Here is a 20772-nt window from a genome sequence, read left to right as displayed (position 1 = left end):
AAGCCAATACACCAAACTGTGAGGCCCTTCTGAGGGTTATTGGGACCCAATCATGTGTACGGTTCTCTCTCCCCCTCTACACTCCTCCTCTATTTTGCATAATTTCAGTTTGTGAAGTGTTCTCTGCTATTCAAGTAAAAGGTTCCACAAGCTTCCACATGCAACATAAACATTTGCACCATGTCTTGAATTAAATCTAGCTATCAAGCACTGAAAAAAAAAAAAAACCTTCAAGGCTGCTCGTTTCAAAGGCGAGGACCGGAGATACGCTTTCACCAATTTGTACACCAGTATATCCAAAGGGATTTTATGTTCTCCGCGCATCCATGGGTGCGCTGCAACACATGGGGAAAAAAGTCAAATTTTACCAAATAAATTGTGTTCCCAAAAAAACTGATGACCAGCTTCCTGACGATAAAGAGCCTATAAAACTTACTTAATGCCTGAGCAGCTGTCATTCTCTTCCGAAAGTCCTTGCTCAGAAGGCGCTTGACAAAGTCCTTCGCTTCCGAAGACACGGAAGGCCAGGGCATCTCATCGAAGCTGGGATCAGCTCGTATGACTGCCCGGAAAATTCCGGACTCCGTTCGAGCCCAAAAAGGGCGACTGCCACAGAGAAGTATGTACGTGATGACCCCAATGCTCCAAACATCAGCTTCTGTGCTGTACGATCTATGAAGAACTTCAGGTGCCACATAGTAGGCACTTCCGACAATGTCATTGAGTCTTTCCTCTGTAAAAGTACTTTAACTATGAAATAAAGCTACTGAAAATGCTGTAAGCCATGCATTCCATCCACGCCAAAATTTGTGCCATATGACATCCATGCAAAAATTAATGTCATCCATGTTATCCACAGAAAGTTTCTTGCCATTCATGCCCTCCATGCAGAAATGCATGCCATATACCATTCGTACAAAAATTCATGTCATATGCCATCCATACAAAAATTCGTATCATATGCCATCCATGACATAATTCATGTCCTGTGCCATCCATGACAAAATTCATGCCACATGCCATCTATTAAAAATTCATTATATGTGCCATGCATGCCAAAATTCATATCATATGCTAACCATGCCAAAAATCAACCCATTTGTCATCCATGCCATCCACAGGAAAATTCTTTCAACTTATGTGAAAGTTCATGACAAATGCGAACCATGCAAAAATTTCATGCCATATGGCATCCACGTCATCCATGCAAAACTCGTGCCATATGCCATCCATGCACGAATTCATGAAAAAACAAGAAAATCAAAATATTAAATAAATGGTACAACTTCTATGGCCTTAAATGTCATGATGACAATGGCAACAGCCCAATTACCCGGATTGACGAAATCTGACAACCCAAAATCTATAGCCTTCATCGGAGCACCCTCATCCTTCGTTGTAAAAAGAAAGTTCTGCCAGCATTAGAAATAAGCATAATTAGACACATCAACAAAGTAATAAGGCCACCTCTCTCTCTCTCTCATTTCATTTCATTTCTCTCTCTCTCTCTCTCTCTCGCTTGAGAGAGAGAGAGAGATCAGAGAGGGTCTCTTGAGAGGGAGGGGATCAGAGAGGGAGAGACACCTACAGAGGCAGATTACAGACTTCTTTCGACCAGAGATTGGGCAGTCAGGCCAGCATGCATTGCAGATAGCCCCAGAGTATAGCCGCACCAGACGTACACTGATTGATCGGGCTATAGAGCTGGGGCGGTCCAGGCGCCCCAAGATGAGAGGCCCATCTCGACATCGGCAGAGACTACAACAACAGAGGATCAGGACCATACTAGCACGGCATGGGAGACGTCAAGTTAGAGTACTCACCATGGAGGACATTGAGGTTATCCGCCATCGACCGATGAGAGACATCTTTGGATAGTGATGTGTATGATGCTTACCTTTGTTGCTGGAGTTTTCCTCCCAGATGTTATCCATTAGGAGCTCCTAGTACCGTACTTTTCCTCATAGCTGTTTCAGTTTCAGTTAGTTGTTTAGTTGTTTTTAGCTTTTCTTACACAGACATTGTATCAGATCTACCAATTGTTGTAACCTTTTTGGTCTCATAGGTCATTTTGGCCTTCTGAAGACGTTAATATATCATTTCATTTCATTTCTCTCTCTGGCTTCCGCAGGTCATTCTCTACTTTGGATCACATCTTCACCCTCCGAGCCATCATAGAAGAGGCTAGAGCACGACATCAAGGAGTTTACTGTTGCTTTGTGGATTTCCGCAAAGCATTTGATACAGTGCCTCGAGCCAGACTATTGCAGAGACTCCAAGATTTAGGGGGGTACCATCAGACATGATTTGGGGGATCATAGCATTATATGAGTCAATCTTAGGGCGGGTGAGACGCCCAGGAGGATTATTAGAGGAGATCTCCAGTACCATTGGAGTGAAGCAAGGATGCCCACTATCTCCCACTCTCTTTGGCCTCTACATCCACAAGATTTCAGCCTTCATTGATAGAGAAAGGGAAGGAGGTGTATCACCAGCAAGCATTCTTGTTTCCATACTACTTTATGCTGATGATGATGACATTCTGAATATTGCAGATTCTCCAGAGGCATCTTGACACATTACACGACTTTTGTGCACAGCGGGATCTCACGGTAAACCTTGGAGAAACCAAGGTTATGATCTTCCAATACATCCCCTCTTTTCACATCTCGACTGAGTTTCACCTACATCGGCAGCCCAGTGGAGATTGCACACTCATATGTGTACCTGGGAGTCACTTTTACAGGACCGGTCTTCTCAATGAGCCATGCTACAGAGGCTAGACTGATGCGAGGGTATGCTTCTCTTGCTCTCATGGAGAGACACTGCTTCCAGGCCCACTTCCAGGAGCCGAGGACCAAGATGTGGCTATTTGACACCTTGGTCACTCCGGCATTGATGTATGGAGCACCCTTTTGGGCACCTGATCTTACAGCGGCCAAATGGCCGAAGATAAAGAGGCCTCGGGGATGCTCTCAACCATCGGTCCAATATGATATTTTCCCGGTAGAGTTTGCTCCAGCGCCCATGGTAGTAGAGGCATTCTTCCAGACAATCACATACATTTACAGGATCAGTGCCATGACCCCCTGGAGACTCCCGAGGCTCGCCCTACAATCCTCCCAACAGCTAGTAGAAAATGGGCACAGTATAGCCGAGTATGCCCCTGGTTCACGAGGTAAGGACTCAGGATGGATCGCCTCCCCCCACTCCAGCATGACCCCGACTCCCCATTCATCTCGCTCTCTCAGGATGACAAGAACTGGGTGATCAGATATGATTTATTCGGACTATACATACAGGATACCTCGATCATAACACACGAGCCACTCTCACACAAGCGGCAATACTACATGGATATTTTCATGAGGCTTACAGAGGATGGTTTCATATTGAGGACCACATATCTTGACATATGCATGTCACATTCCATGCGGATTGCAGTGGGCTAGTTGCAAGTGTCATCAAACTGCCTAAGGATAGAGACAGGGAGAGCCATGCAGATACCTCGTGAGGAGAGGATATGCACTATGTGCCAACAAGAGGTCGAGTCAGAGGAGCACTTTATATGCAGGTGCACCGTATATTATGAGATTCAAGGGAGGTTCCACTGTCTCTTCAGAGAGGGGTCTAGACCCTTATCCACGATCATGGATTTCCCAGATCAGCGATGCCTGGCCCTTTTCCTACTAGAGCTTCATCACCACAGAGACTCACTGATTAGGGAGTCGAGACCCCATGGGAGACACCACCCCAACCCCAGGAGACCATCACTCAGTTCTTCCGACCACGAGAAGACACCCCACCAGCCATGGATGATATACCCACAGCCTCATCGAGCCACACGTTCTGGAGTGCCCAACCACCCGCCAGACCCCACTCTCGTGTGACTCTAGACCGGGCCACGGTACTACAGCAAGCCCAACATCCCAAACTCCCTGGACCTCGCCAGCAACACAGACATCAGCCCCAGCTTGAGGAGATCTTGGAGAGGCACAGAGCCACCTCCCATGCCCAGTGGATCTACAGGGCCTTCTACAGGCTAACCCCATGCTCGATATCCTTGATGGCCCCCTCACCCTACTAGGGGGGTAGCTCCATTGGTTATATGATGATGATGGTCCCACTTCGTATCATATGGCTCGGATTTGAAATTCCCAGCTCATAGCTCTAGCTTTTTGTTCTCTTTTGTACCATGATGAGATTACATGGACACTAGTGTATCACTTTTGGTCTCATAGACCCACTGGGTCTTTTGAAGACGTTTAATATAACTTTCTTTCTTTCTTTCTCTCATATCAGCATGGTACTCAGAGGTAGTCGACTAGTTTGATGCACACAGCCTCCAGATGGACTATCTCCCCCCTTTCAGTATCCTAGGCTCTCCATTCTTACACCTCTCACAGCAAGAGATCAACCGAATCATGATCCCGAGATACATGCAGATCCACATGTCACATGCCATGCATATCATTATTGGCCACCTCAAGGTGTCTTCTCACCACCTCAGAGTCGAGAGTGGCACAGTTGTGATACCCCACACAAGGATTAGATATCCAGCGTATGCACAAAATGGGGCGCATTGCATGCTTAGCTGTCCGGCCTACTATGAGATACGGGGGAGATTCCACTGCTTCTTCCATGAGGGGTATGGTCTACTTGCACAAATGATGCAGTTTGATGATCACAGATGCCCTACTGAAGCTACGTCATTGGGAAGCTGTTATACGCCGAGTAAAAGGGCGTGTTTACCTGCGAAAGGTGGTCGAGAGAGAGGTAAGAAACAAGGCTTAACTAGGGTCGAGTCATGGCCGACATAGGTGACCAGCTTGACGGGCCATGGCTAGTGCTGCTTTGTAGCCACAAGAGGTAGTGCAAGGTTGAGAGATAGATCCGACATTTTTCAATTATTCCTCCCAACCTTTTATCCCTCAATGCCAACATAATTAGTACTGCATCCAAAGATACACCCACGCAAGAAGGTAAAGTTCTATGTACCACACTCGGGTATTCCCAAGACACTCCATTGCCCTTCACAAAGGCTTGGAGAGTGGGGAAAGAGGAGAAGAGGAGGGTTCTTGTCCTCCAATTTCACAATGAAGAGGACAAGATAACATTCATGAACAAGAGGATCATCTTGAGGAGTCTACCGGGCAGCCCCATATATATTGATGAGGATCTCACGAAGATGCAAGTGGAGCACCACAAAGCTTGCATGCCCAAGGTGATTCAAGCAAGAAAGGAGGGGAAGAAGGCCTTTTACAAAGATGGCCGGGTCTTCATTGACGGCCGGCCGGTTGCATAGGGACTCACGGCCTATGAGACATCGACGGAGGACATCACTTCGAGGATACAGATTGCCGTACAGAACTGTGACGGTTCCTTGTGGACACACCCGGGGAGATTGGAGGAGGTGATGGAGGGCCAAGACATCATCATGATCACAGAGACGGCATCAGAGCCCGGAGAGGGGACTGCCACGAGTAAAGGGCTATCAATGGGAGTCTGCATACAGGAGGACTAGACGACAGGGTACTTCCAGGGGGTCTGGAGGAGTAGCAGTACTTGTGAGGAGTGGCTTACAGCACTTGGTGAGGGTGGAGCAGGTGCATGAGGAGGCTAAATACATGTGGATACGGATACAGCTCTCAGATACGAGAGCGGCTTTCTTCGCATTATGCTATTTTCCACCCAAGGGGTCAAAGACAGGCTGAGGAGGACTCAAAGACAGGCTGAGGAGGACACTAATGATGCTGGTGAGATGGGGGAGGAGTTGGACATCACATATGAGGAGGCGGTGGAGGAGAGTTCCTTGACGGAGCAGTCACCCTATTCGATCTTATCTGAGGACATCATTCATTTCTCACAGCAGGGTGAAGTCTTCCTTGTGGGGGACTTCAATGCCCGAACCCAGAGCCGGTAGTGTGAGATTTTTGACTTTGCAGATCCTATACTACTAGATGCTCTTGGTATGGATGCAGTCGGGTTGGGGAGAGTATCATCTGACCGAGGTGCTGACAACACAAGTTATGGATCACACCTACTGGCCTTGGGTGCAGCACACCAGCTCCTTATCTATAATGGTATGACGCGCTGGTCGGACTTTGGAGGGCTTACATGCTTCCAGAAGGGAGGAGCGGGAGGAGGCAGCACAGTCGATTATGTCATGGGGTCCATAGGAGGCATGGATCTTGTTCAGGACTTTACTATCCCCCCATGCCCTATTGGAGCTCACCAATCACATCTTGTGCTATCACTAGCAACCAGCCACACACCATTAGAACCACCCTCATGACCACCTCGCACCATCATCCATTTCACTGAAGAGTTGGAGGATATATACACAAACCATGTCTATAAGGGGATACTACATCTAGGTCCATCAGCACCTCTATCGACACTCACAGATGGCCTTAACGTCAGTATTGCATTCAGCAGCCATGGAGAGCTTCCCCCACACTACACATGGCATGGAGAGCACCCGTTCTAAGACTATGCCCCAGAACCGCTGGTATGATGATGAGTGCCGCCAGTAACGCAGACAGCTGAGAGTACAGAGAGAGCTGGGCCAGATTACACTACACCAGGCTGGACGACAGATGTCCGCCCTTACTAGACGTAAGAGACGGGCATATGAGGAGGCACAATATTGGGACATCCACCACTTGCTGATGAGCCGGGATGCAGGTGTGGCCTGGCGCCAGCTCGGAGCCTTCCCCACCCACACCGATAGAGGACCCTGCTACATGGCATGCTTACGCGGAGAGACTATACCAGATCCCAGCCCAGCCACCGATCCCTCAGCCATCAGAGCAGCGCCCCACAGCCCCTACTTTATTCACCAGCGAGATGGTCACTAGAGCTATACAGAGATTACAGCATGGGAGAGCCACGGATCACACGGGCCTCCAGGGAGAGCACCTTATATATGCAGCAGAGACTGTCACCTTTCATTGCCTGGCTCTTTAATAGAGCTCTAGCAGAGGGTTTGCCTAAGACATGGACTATGCATACTGTAGCACCTTTACATAAGGCTGGGGACCGTATGGACCCAGCCAACTACAGGACTATCATGGTTGGTCATACATTGGCCAAATTATATGGGGCAGTATTGGAGGCAGAGCTTAGTCACTACGCAGAGGCCCACAGTCTCCGAGCCCCTGGACAGGCAGGTTTTCGGCGAGGCTACTCCACCATTGACCATGTCTTCACTCTCAGGATACTGATTGAGCAAGCCAGGCGCTTACATTGCTGCTTTGTGGATTTCCGCAACGCGTTCGATACAGTTCCTCGAGAGCGGCTCTTTCAAAGACTCATGACACTGGGAGTACCTACAGAGATGATGTGGGGAATTTAAGCTCTTTATGAGCGTGTGGCAGCCAGGGTCAGATGCCCAGGAGGTATGTCTGCAGACTTTGCTAGCACCATTGGTGTGAAGCAAGGATGCCCACTATCTCCCACCCTCTTCGGGCTATACATCGACAAGGTAGCAGACTATATTCAGTGAGGAGGTGGAGTCGGCGGGCAGATCTCGGACACATAGGTACATATTATGCTATATGCTGATGACATTATCCTGATTTCAGAGACACAGAAGGGACTACAGCAGCATCTAGGGGCTCTAGAGATTTTCTGCAGAGACAGAGGCCTCACAGTGAACCTTGGGAAAACCAAGGTTATGATCTTCCATACATCGCCAGCAATGAGGAGGAGATCTGTTTTTATGTTTGAGGGCAGCCAAGTAGAGGTCTCTACACATTCACCAGCAGAGCCGGGCGATTCTCTATGACGCAGGCAGCCCATGATCAACTCACCCGAGCCTATGCAGCCTTGGCTATGCTAGAGAGACAGAGCCATCAGGCACATTTCCAGGAGCCCTGTACAAAAGGGTGGCTTTTTGACACTTTAGTCACCCCAGCCCTGATGTACACGGCCCCAATTTGGACACCAGGCTTGGCACACTCCACATGGAGCCAGATAGAACGCCCGCAGGTCATACTGCTATCCCGGATGGTTCGTAGCAAGCCATCCGTTCCCCATGACATTGTGAGAGCAGAGTTTGTTGCACCACCGATGCTAGCGGAGGCACTCTTTCAGACAGTATGTTTCTTGCACAGACTCAGTGACATGCCGGTGGACCGACTCCCGCGCATTGCTTTTGAGGCATCCAGGCAGCTTGCAGAGTCGGGGGACAATCACTCATGGTATACACAGGTAGTCCAGTGGCTCCAGAGTTTTGGGTATGATATGGAGGTATGATATGGACTGATTACCACCTACCCAGTATGATCTACATCATGCCCCCACACCTCTCCCTCTCAAACACTGAGAGGAATAGAGTCATCAGGCAGGAGCTGATTCAAAGACATATCAAGCGCACATGGGTGACACCATCACAGCCTCTCCGTACGAAGATGGCATACTACAGGATCATTTCTTGATGCTGACTTATGATGGTTTCATTCAGAGACCGCACTACATGGATCTATATCTTCCACATGCTCTGAGAGTAGTGATTGGACAGCTCCAAGTTTCATCACACCCCCTAGAGATTGAGGCTGGACGAGCAGCTCGCATCCCGCGGGAGGAGAGATTATGCAGAGAGGATGTGGAGAGCGAGTCACACTTTGTATGCAGATGTCCATATTATGATGGGGTCAGAGCCACCTACCCTACTCTCTTCAAAGGAGCAAACACATCTTTTCAGTCCATCCTGCAGATATCAGACCAACGAGTACTTGGGCGCTTCTTACTAGAGATGTACCAACACAGTGAGCAGTTACTCCAGTCAAGAGAGAGGAGAGCCCAGATCCGACAGACTCAGCTGACTGATTTCTTCCAGAGGACAGCCATGCCAGATCCCAGAGTGATGGGCTGAGGGGTCACTTTGAGGAGAGCAGAGGAGATTCGAGCATTGCGGCGTCCACGAGCGCCCGAATACCGACATTCCCACAGACATCGACATATGATCAGGGACATTTGGGCACGACACCAAAGGCGACTACAAGAGAGAGGACAATCGGGACCCATTGATCTGGCGGCCATCTTGCATATCATTACAACTGGTGCTGACATGTATGACATATTACACCCCCCCTCACCACAGGATGGAGCTGATTAGGAGCATGCCTACATTGAGCATCGTTGTATCACCCTGGCATATAGTTGTGCATTTACCCCAGTAGTGCTCCATCCTTATATATGTACATACATCCCGACCTCACAGTAGCAGTTTTCTTCCAGTTGTTGTATTGTGCACTGAGCGCCATCTGATACTCAGAGATACCACATACATTGTACATGGTTTTGTCTCATAGGCCAATTCTCTTTGGCCTGAGAGAGACGTTAATACAATCTCTCTCTCTTGCGAGACATGCGGTACACCCAGTCAGGGTGCTGACCACAGAGGATATTGAGGAGATCCGCCAGCGTCCGATGCGGCACATATTATGAGATGGAGGCACCTCCATAGTTTACCCCCCCGTCCCACATGATATTGTCTCCCCTCACTATCTCCACTCACCTCCATAGCGTAGCCCCCCCTCACTATATTCACACCCTAGGGTTTCTGCTTGCCTTCCAGTTCCAGTTTCATTTTCTAGGTGCCAGTAGTATCATCTTTATTTTTCTTTTTCATTTTCTGGTTTTTTATCCAGACATTGTATCAGATCCACCATGATGTAACTTTTTGGTCTCATAGGTCATTATGGCCTTTTGAAGACGTTAATATAACATTTCATTTCATTTCTCTCTCTCTCTCCGCTGCCTGAATCTCTCTCTTCGCTACTTCCATCTCTGCGCCCCTTTCATCTTTCTCTCTCTTCGCTACCTGAATCTCTCTCTTCGCCTGCATCTCTCTCTCTTCGCTGCCTGCATCTCTGCGCCCCCTGCATCTTTCTCTCTCTTCACTACTTCCATCTCTGCGCTCCTTTCATCTTTCTCTCTCTTCGCTGCCTGAATCTCTCTCTTCGCCTGCATCTTTCTCTCTCTCCGCTGCCTGCATCTATGCGCCCCCTGCATCTTTCTTTCTCTTCGCCAGGCCCCCAAGGCAGCAACATAACTCTCTCTCTGCTGAGTCTCTTCTCTCTTTCTCTTTCCCCTACATGGCTTGAACCCCCCCCCCCCCCCCCCTGCTGCTGCTGCTGTTTCGCGCTGGTGTCATGGATTAATTTCCAGTCCATTGGCTGTGGGAAGTTCTGCAAAAAGTCATGGCCAAGACCGGAGTTAAAGAGGAGCTCCGGAGGACAAGCTCGGCACAATTATCAAAGAAAACAAGAAGATCCAAACAAGAGGCTGAGATTTCAGCCTTAAAGGAGGAACTAGTGGAGGCCAAATTGCATGCTAAAAGTCAAGCGGCTGAAATCTCAGCCCTCAAAAAGGAGTTGGAAGCCACTTCAAAAGGCAAGCTTGAGGATGGAAAATTTCAGCCCTCCTTTATTGAAGAGCTGAATACCATCAAGGAACAAATGAGGATCATTCGAGAGGAGGAGAAGCAACATAAAGAGAAGACATCTTCATGGGTGGAGGTGATCACAAAGACACAAAAGAAGATGGACGAGGCGGAGAAATGGATCGAGGTCGCCAAGAAAGGGAAAGGTAAAGAATCGCCACCCATCCCCACTCCCACCATCATCAACATGACCCTTGAAGAGGAGCAAAGGAGGAAGACCCGGGCCTTACATGTACGAGTGTCCGGTCTAAAAGCCCGTGATGATGCGGAAGGGGAAACCAAGGAGCTCTTCTCTATGATGGGCATTGAAGCCACGCACACAAAGGCATGGAGAGTGGGAAAGAAGAGAGAAGGTAGTGGCGAATCTTCTAAGGAGAGAGCACTTATCATTCGTTTCCCCTCCATGGAAGCGAAGAAGGACTTCTTGAAGAGACGTCCTACACTCAAGAAGACGGGAATATTTCTTGGAGATGACCTCACACTCTCGCAACTTGCCCACATGAAAGAAGTTATGCCCGAGATAAGGGCAGCCCGAGAGAAAGGGAAAGTGGCCTTCTATAGAGATGGTAGAGTGGTGATTATGGAGAGGCGCTCTTCATGACGGCGTGAGATGTTGGGGTAAAGGCATTATGCCCACCCTTATAGTGTGTACAAGCCCATAAGTTATAGTACATAGTACACTTAGTACTTTTAATGTACTAAGTGCACTATGTGTATTAGTGCAATATACATGTGTGATAGGGGAGTCACACACTCATATCATGAGTTGACTTATCCCCACAACTCTCTCTCTCCCTTGTTCTCTCTGTGTATGTCTCCCACATGAATCTCTAACCCTAATTCTTCTTCTCCCATTCAACTGGTATCAGAGCCTGCAGGTCGACTAGGGGTTGACGCTGAGTTTCTTCAGAAACGCGTAGCTGAAGCGCAGAAGCAAGAGCAGGCCTGTCCTCTCCGTTTGATCGAGCAAAGAAAGCCCAAGACTCCCTTTCGTCTGTGTATACTCTGGAAAGGCCAAGGTGTGTGAAGCGAAGGCTACGCAGGCGTGTAATCGTGAATGCAAGCTCGAGCAGCGAAGCTTGTAGCGCTATTAGGCGAAGGGCGTGTAGAAGCGCTGGCCCACAAGGCGTAAGATACGCAGGCCAAGGCGGCGGCAACTGAGCGTGGAGCGAACACAGGCGAAGGCGCACAACGCGTGTAGCGCTACTAGGTGGAGGCGTCGAAGGCTTTGGTCGTCGGCTGGGCGTCAATACAACTAGGCGAAGGCTTTCGAGCGCTGGGCGTAGACTGGCGCTAGGCGAAGCAGGTGTGGAGGCTTTGGTCGTCGGCTGGCTACCTGCGCTAGGCGTCAATACAGCAGGCGACGTGTCCACGTCACCCAAGGTGCAGTCCGCCAAGGCCCGCCTTTACGTCACCAGGCGGCCTATGTCGTGAAGCTGGCAGAAGAGGGTGGTAGCCACGGCGCCTCTCAAAGCCACGCCCAAGAAGAGCAACACGTTGCCTGCTGAGGAGAGCTACGCTGCCCAGCCATCCGTACAGCTGCAGGTGCATCAGCAGTACCTTCAACATACACACAGTCAGTGTGTACAGCAGCATCAACAGCAAATGCAACAACAGAAATTCAGCCTGTATATCAGAGAAAATCAAAAAATTACAAGGTATCTTGCTTCAATTTTTTTTGGGATTTGCAATTGAGCAGGTACAATCATCAATTGAGCAGATACAGGTGCCGAATTGCTCAATTTTTTGAGCAAAATTGGCAAAATTGGGTGACATTGGTCACAATCAGGATCAATTTGTAGGAAATTGGTCACAATCAGGATCAATTTGCAGGAAATTGGATGTCGAAATTTGGGGTTTTTGATGTAATTGTGCAATTAAGCACTCATACATGCTGTATGGTGTGAGAAATCGCACATTCGGGCAAAATTACAGCAAATTGCAGTGCAAATCAAGGGGCTTCTGTGCTGATTTGGTTGATTTGCATGCAGGCACTCGCAGTTGATGCTTTGGGCAATGTGTTGATGCCTTACAAGCACTCAATGTGCCTGTAAATCAAGGGGCTTTCATGTATTGGATGTATATGTGGCCTGGGGGAAGCATCGCGAACACTCTGGATGCCTTCATGTGCGTCAATGTACCATGTATGATCAGCAATTGATCTTAAATCAAGGGGCTTTTCAAGATTTTATGCTTGTTAAGCTTGGCAAAGCAGCAGGCAAGACATTTATGCCTTGAATCCTCAAAAATCAGCTTGCAGTCAAGGGGCTTTTGCCCAATTTCTGTTCGGAACTGTTGTATGCAGTGTTCGGGACTGTAAAAGTCTGATTTTCACTCATTTGGACAGCCAAGATAGCATTTATTGCTACTGTACCTGCTGGTACAGATTTGGTACCGCTTTGTACAAGTTTTGGCATGGCTGTACACTGATTTGAGTGAGGAAAAGGATCAATTTCAGCTGCTGTACTTGCCGGTACAGGTTTAGTACATTATTGGTGAGCACTTAGTACAACTGTACAGTACTTTGGAAGGGCAACAGAGCACATTTAAGGTGCTGCCCTAAATCTGCAGCAACCAGATTTTGGTGTTTTCATCACATAAAGTGGGAGAAAAGTTGCATTTGTGCTTCCGCAGTGGGAGATAAAGCTTGGGAGAACAACTGTGAGCACTTTGTGTGCCTTTGGTGCAGTGTTTGCACAATTTGCAGGGAGTCAGGCATTGACAGGTTGCATATTGCTATGGCAACCACAGGTGAGAGCTCTTCATTGCTTCACATCAAGAAGCTTGAAGGCTCACATAACTATGATATTTGGCAAACCCAGTGCTATAATGTGTTGCTCCAGAAGAAGCAGCACAAGCCTATCAAAGAAAGGGGTGTAATGCCCGCTTCTCTTACTGCTGAAGAGTGGGAAGATATGGATGAGCTGGCAAGATCTACTATCATGTTGTCTGTGTCAGACTCTTTACTTTTCAGCATTCGTGAAGAGAAGACAGCTTGGGGAATGTGGCAGAGATTGCAGGACTTGTATGCCCAGCAAAGTGCCTCAAGCAAAGTGTATTGGTTGAAGAAACTCATAGGTCTTCAGATGAAGGAAGGGGCGTCTATGGCAGCCCACCTCAATGAGTTTAATGGTATTGTCAGCCAAGTTATAAATCAAAAGTTGGCAATGGACGATAAGTTCAAAGCCACTTTTCTCTTATGCACTTTGCCAGAGAGTTGGGACACATTCAGGACAGCCACTAGCAATTCGCATGCTATGCTGTCATATGCAGATGTTGAGGGTGCTCTTCTTCAAGAAGAGATGAACAGGAAAAACAACTCTGTTGGAAAGTCCAATGCAATGAATGCAGGTGGGAGATCCCAGCAAAGGGGAAAAAGCCAAGAACGGGGAAGGAGCGAGTCTCGCTCCAAAAACCACTTTTCTCTTATGCACTTTGCCAGAGAGTTGGGACACATTCAGGACAGCCACTAGCAATTCGCATGCTATGCTGTCATATGCAGATGTTGAGGGTGCTCTTCTTCAAGAAGAGATGAACAGGAAAAACAACTCTGTTGGAAAGTCCAATGCAATGAATGCACGTGGGAGATCCCAGCAAAGGGAAAAAAGCCAAGAACGGGGAAGGAGCAAGTCTCGCTCCAAAAAGGACTTGGAATGCCATTATTGTGGCAAGAAGGAACACATCAAAAAGCAATGCTACAAATGGAAAAATGATCAAAAGGAAAAGGGAAAAGGCAAAGACAAAGACAAAGATGAAGCCAAAGATGTAAAGCCAAAGGGCAAAAGTGGAGTCAAGATTGAAGAAATCAATGTGTCACATGCAGGTGACAGTGAGGATGAGGTCCTATTTACGTCTTCACTTGATGCCCATTCACTTCTTACAGGTGGTCATGGTATGCACTCATGGATCATTGATTCAGGTGCCTCCTTTCATGTCACAGGTTGCAGAGACTTGTTTGTCAGGTATACTGCTGGCAATGAAGGAGTGGTTTATTTGGGTGATAACCATGCATGCAAGATTCTTGGCAGAGGTGATGTGAGGCTTGTGTTTTCAGATGGCTCACAACTTATGCTCCATGATGTCAGGCATGTGCCTGAGATCAAGAAGAATCTGCTTTCTACTGGACAGCTTGATGATGCTGATTATGTTACCACATTTGGTCGTGGAAAGTGGAAAATTAGTAAGGGCTCACTCGTTGTTGCCAGAGGCTCTAAGGTGGACACTCTTTACTTCATGCATGCATGTGTTTGTCACCATGCTAATGTAAATGCAACCGAGCTGCCGGAAATCTCTATGTGGCATAGCCGGTTGGGACACATGAGTGTCAAGGGAATGGAGCAATTGTCTCGTTTGGGTTACTTGCCTTCTCTAAAGTTTTCAAGTTTTCAGTTTTGTGAGCATTGTATATATGGTAGGCAACTACAGTGCCCCCACAAGAAAGCTCTTGGACAGAAAGATGCTCAGTTAGAGCTTGTGCATACAGATGTATGTGAGATGCCTCAGCTTTCTTTGGGAGGGGCGAAATATTTTGTGTCTTTTATTGATGATGCCACACGCAAGGTGTGGGTCTATCCTCTTCGTTTGAAGAGTGATACATTCTCAGTGTTTCAGAAGTTTGTTGCTCATGTTGAGAATCAAACTGGCAAAACACTGAAGGCTTTGCGTTCCGCAATGGTGGAGAGTATATGTCCAAACAGTTTCAGGACTTTTGTGATGCTAAAGGCATCAAGAGGGAGCTCTCTACTCCTTATGATCCTCCACAAAACGGGACAGCAGAGAGGATGAACAGGACCATTCAGGAGAAGGTCCGTTCTATGTTGTCACATGCTGCGTTACCTCATGGTTTTTGGGCTGAAGCTGTTATGACAGCCGTTCACCTTATAAACAGATCACCTAACACGAGACTTGGTGGGAAAGTGCCAGAAGAAGTATGGACAGGGAAGCCTCCGTCATACAAGCACTTGAGAGTGTTTGGTTGCGTTGCGTATGTGCACATACGCAGGGAAATGCGCACCAAACTTGATCCTAAGTCTCACAAATGCATATTCCTAGGATATGGTGACAGAGGTGAAATGGGATATAGACTTTGGGATCCCGTGAATAGAAAGATCATACGCAGCAATGATGTCATTTTTTATGAAACATGCATGTATAAGGAGCCTGCAAGGCAACAGGAGCCTAGCAGAGTCATCTTTGATGATGATGGACATCATGGACATAGTTGTTTCTCGTACGCGTACGAACCTATTCGTACGTACGAGTCGTACGGTACGATACCGTACGATATCGTACGGTACGAGTTAGGTTTTTTTTTTTTTTTTTTCCAAAAAGTTTTTTTTTCCTTGAAAAAAATATTCCAAATGCTAAAAAAAAATAGAAACCCTGCTTTACGAAGATCCCAAATGCTAACAATACTTCGCAACTTTCGTGTCCACTAAGTATTCCATATGGGGTTGTGGAGAGACCTAAAAAATCTGGCGAGGTAGACTGGTAGTGTACACTTGATTGGTAGGATGAGAGAATCTTGCTACATCACTTGGGGATCCCTGGTATAGGTAGGCTAGACAATTAGATTCTCAAGTTATGCACAAGGGAGAACATTTGGACATGGCCATTTTGATCTAGAGAGGAGTCCCTAAACTTATCACCCTAGATGCACTCCTCGTATTTGTGCAAGGACGGTCCCTTAGTCATAAACGCTACACTGGGAGACCTTTGGTATTGCATTACCCATCCAGGTTCTTTTTTGGAGACAATCGGGAGATCCAACCGAGAGAGACACATATCCATGTACTGGTTTCTCAAGCACTGTAGACTCCTCCCCTCCCAACCTTCCCTCACATTCAAGCTTGAAGCTCCATAGCTTGTAAGTGTAAAAAATAAAAACCGTATTTTATCGTACCGTATCCCAAAATTTCATATCGTACCGAATATTCCCGTACGGTATCGTACCGTACGGTATCGTATTTTCGTACCGTGACAACTATGATCATGGACAACAACAAAGGGCTGTAAATCAGCCATTACAGCAGGAAAACCAGCCCTTAAATGGTGCTGAAAATGGTCCAAATGGACAGCCAAAGATGGCAGAAGATATCCCTATGGATATGCCACAGTTAGAGGAGATACCGGGCATGATTTTTCAGCCTTATGGCATGGAACAGGAGCCACCAATGGGTGATATGCAGCCTGGACAGCAACCTGCAAATGATGGTCATTGGGTACGGAGGTCCACTAGACCCTCCAGAGCCCCTGACAAGTTTGTTCCAGGGGTTGACTACTTGATGCTTACTGACTGTGGGGAGCCCTCATGTTATAAGGAGGCTTTACAGAGGGCAGACAAGGCTCTTTGGGAGCGTGCCATGAAGTCAGAGATGGATTCTCTGCACAAAAAGGAACATGGAAGTTGGTGCATTTGCCTGCAGGCAAGAAGGTTTTGCCATGCAAATGGGTTTACAGGCTCAAAGTTGCACCAGATGCAAAGCCAAGATACAAAGCCAAGTTAGTGGCTAAGGGCTTCAAGCAAGAATATGGTGTGGACTTTGAGGAGATCTTCTCTCCAGTGGTCAAAATGACCACACTTAGAGCTGTGTTAGCTTTGGTTGCACATGATGATCTGGACTTGATTCAGATGGATGTGAAGACTGCTTTTCTTCACGGTGATCTCCATGAGGAGATATATATGCAGCAGCCAGAGGGTTATGCAATGAGTGGAAAGGAGAAGCTTGTATGCAAGCTGAAAAAGAGTCTTTATGGGCTCAAACAGGCACCAAGGGAATGGTATCATAAATTTGATACATTCATGAAATCCCAGAAATTCAGGAGAAGTGACATAGATCACTGCTTGTACACCAAGAAAGCTTTGGATGGCAGTCTATTGATCCTCATCTTGTATGTTGATGATATGTTGATTGCCGGGAAATCTCGTAAAGAGATGGATGCCTTGAAGCAGAGGCTGCATCAAACCTTTGATATGAAGGATTTGGGTGATGCAAATCACATTTTGGGTATGCGGATACTTCGGGACAGAAATCAGCATGTGTTGTATTTGTCTCAGAAGGAATACATTGGCAAAGTTTTGCAGAGGTTCAATATGGACGGGGGGAAGAAGACTAGTACTCCTTTGCCTCCATATGTGAAACTCAGTGCTATGGACAGCCCACAGTCAGATAGTGGCAGGGCTGATATGGCCAAGATTCCGTATGCTTCAGCTTGTGGCAGTCTCATGTATGCCATGGTTGCTACTAGGCCGGACATTGTATTTGCAGTGGGAGTAGTTTCTAGATACATGGCTAAACCTGGCAAGAAGCATTGGGAAGCAGTGAAAGGTGTCATGAGATACCTGAAGGCCACACAGGATATGTGCATATGTTTTGGCAAACAGGATGCATTAGTGCATAGCTACACGGATTCGGATTATGCCGGTCATCCAGATAACCGGAAGTCTACTACCGGTTATGTATTTACATTCACAGGAGGTGCTGTGTCATGGATATCCAGGATGCAGAAGTGCACAGCCTTATCTACTACAGAGGCCGAGTATATTGCAGCCACAGAGGCTTGCAAGGAGGCATTATGGCTGTCTCGGTTAGTGGTTGATTTGGGCTATACAGGGGATATTCCATTGTTGCATTGTGACAATCGGAGTGCCATCCAGTTGGCAAAGAACCCTGTCTTTCATGCAAAGACGAAGCATGTGGATGCGAAGTATCACTTCATCAGAGAGGTGATAGAGAACAAGCAAATTCAGCTTGTTAAGATTCATACGGATGACAACCCGGCTGATCTATTGACAAAGAGTTTGCCTCCGGAGCGGTTTGCTCATTGCAGACACTTGATGGGCATTGGATGAGGCCAGTTTCAGCCTTGATATGGCCTTGTATATTATCATGTACATGCTGATTTTTTCTTTTCCTTTACTTAAGGGCACTTTGCCTTTAAGTGGGAGGTTGTTGGGGTAAAGGCATTATGCCCACCCTTATAGTGTGTACAAGCCCATAAGTTATAGTACATAGTACACTTAGTACTTTTAATGTACTAAGTGCACTATGTGTATTAGTGCAATATACATGTGTGATAGGGGAGTCACACACTCATATCATGAGTTGACTTATCCCCACAACTCTCTCTCTCCCTTGTTCTCTCTATGTATGTCTCCCACATGAATCTCTAACCCTAATTCTTCTTCTCCCATTCACGAGACCTATGGGACTACACTCAAAGTTGCTACTTGGAATTGTAATGGATCTCTACGCCTTGATGTAGGGGCTTTTGAGGATAGTTTCACTGGGAGGGACATCATCTTCTACTATGAGACGCATCAGGCTCCTGGACAATCCATGCCACATGTTAGTGGATACCAATGGGAGACAGCTTGTAGACAGGAGACTCGTTCAGAGCATAGAGGACAGGGCTCAGGAGGAGTGGCAGTATTGTTTAGAGAGGAGCTACAGCCACTGATACATATAGTCCGCAGAGATGAGCAGGCTAGGTACATGTGGATTAGACTGAGGGCATCTCTACATTGCTATATGCTATTTTGCTCCTAGTACATCAGTGTATGCATCACCTAGCGGGCAGTCTCCCTTTTCTATTTTGGATGATGACATTTGGGAGTTCTCCAGGGATGGTGACATCATTCTCCTGGGTGAATTCAATGCCAGGACTGCCCATAACCAGACAGTATTTTATGATACCTCAGAGGAGATGTTGAGGGAGCTTGATGTTAGGGATATGGGCCTATGTAGACTCTTACAGGATGAGGAACATACAGTGTATGGGCGGTATTTGATAGACATGGGGACTGCACATGGATTGGCCATCTTGAATGGCCTACAGAGATTCCCGACATCGGGTGGTTTCACTAGCTTTCCACATCGGCATGGTGCTAGTACAGTGGACTATGTTATGGCTCAGCCCAGTCTCATTCCCTCTTTTCAGGATTTTATGGTAGGCACTAGGCCGGTTGGAATAGCAGTGGATCATGCTATCTTGTCCTTCACTCTCACATTTCAGTTCAGCACCGCTCCATTGGGATAGGTCTCCACACACACTCGTTATACCTTTACGAGGGAGACTGACACCGTGTACACAGATGAGATATACAGACGCTTATGTGCCGAGGAGCCGGGACGCTTCATGCTGCAGCATCAGAGGCATATCCCCATAGTCAACCTACACGGAGACGATCTGGGAACATGCCCCAGAACAGCTGGTATGATGAGGAGTGCAGAGAGATGAGGATCAGATTACAGAGAGAGGTGCTCATGGGTGTTACCACTCACAGACAGTCACGGATTACCTTCCGGCACCTAGTGCGACGGAAGAAGAGAGCTTATCTTGCTCAGTTAGAGAGGGATTTGTATCAGTTATTTATGAGTCAGGACTCAGGTGAGGCATGGAGACTATTCCATGAGCATTCACCATCACCAGCCATTACCTCCACAGAGATTTGGGGTGAGTATGCAGCATCCCTGTACACAGCACCAGGACAGCCGCCCCTACCAGACCCATCGGAGCCATGTCCAGAGACATGTGCTTTCTTTACTGCTGAGATGGTAAGAAAAGCTATTGACAGGATGAGGACTGGGAGAGCATATGATCATGATGGTTTGGTAGCAGAACACTTTATTCATGCCAACGATATGCTTGCAGAGCTTATTGCTATGATGTTTAACCGAGCCATGTGTGAGGGTTTTCCTGAGACTTGGAATATGTCCACGATTGTGCCTATCTTCAAGTCAGGGGATCCCATGCTTCCTGGGAATTATCATACAATCATGATTAGGCACACATTGGCCAGATTATATGCATCTATTCTTGAGCAGGAGTTGAGTAGATGGGCAGAGAGAGAGGGCATGCGTGCATCAGGGCAGGCAGGGTTTAGGAGAGGTTTCTCCACTCTTGACCATATCTTGACACTCAGAGCTATTATTGAGGAGGGCAGATTATATGGCAAGAGGATTTATTGTTGCTTTGTGGATTTCCGCAAAGCTTTTGACACAGTACCGAGAGCCAGACTGATGCGCAGACTACAGGAGATGGGAGTGCCCACAAAGCTGATTTGGGGAATCATGGCTTTATACAGGACAGTTGTGGGGCAGGTACGTACTACTTAGGGTATATCTGAGATGGTTCACTCCACTATTGGGGTGAAACAAGGCTGCCCCCTTTCTCCCACCTTATTTGGGATGTATGTGGATGAGGTTTCGGACTATGTAGAGCGGGAGGGTGACAGAGGAGGACAGCTAGCAGGGACATGGATTCCACTGTTATTGTATGCTGATGATATTGTGCTGATCTCAGATTCTCCAGAGGGGATG

General features: G+C 47.4%; 1 protein-coding gene across 2 annotated transcripts in view; it reads right to left on the bottom strand.

The window, feature by feature from the left end:
* The window catches only part of LOC147638288 (CDPK-related kinase 5-like), an 88600-nt gene that overhangs the window by 33074 nt on the left and 34754 nt on the right, over positions 1 to 20772 (bottom strand). For both annotated transcript variants that reach the window (XR_015265835.1, XM_086798191.1), the window contains exons 6-8: positions 1334 to 1412; positions 437 to 733; positions 229 to 335 (exon numbers count right to left, since the gene is read on the bottom strand). Coding sequence is in view for 1 of the 2 variants with exons in the window: in XM_086798191.1 (XP_086654317.1) it covers positions 229 to 335; positions 437 to 733; positions 1334 to 1412 (483 nt within the window). In the remaining variant the exon portion in view is untranslated. The remainder of the gene's footprint in view (positions 1 to 228; positions 336 to 436; positions 734 to 1333; positions 1413 to 20772) is intronic.

This window comes from Cibotium barometz, chromosome 5 (assembly GCF_041138505.1).
Source record: "Cibotium barometz isolate CiBa-2024 chromosome 5, ASM4113850v1, whole genome shotgun sequence".
NCBI classification, from domain to species: Eukaryota; Viridiplantae; Streptophyta; class Polypodiopsida; order Cyatheales; family Cibotiaceae; genus Cibotium; species Cibotium barometz.
This window is presented reverse-complemented; position numbering and strand designations above follow the sequence as displayed.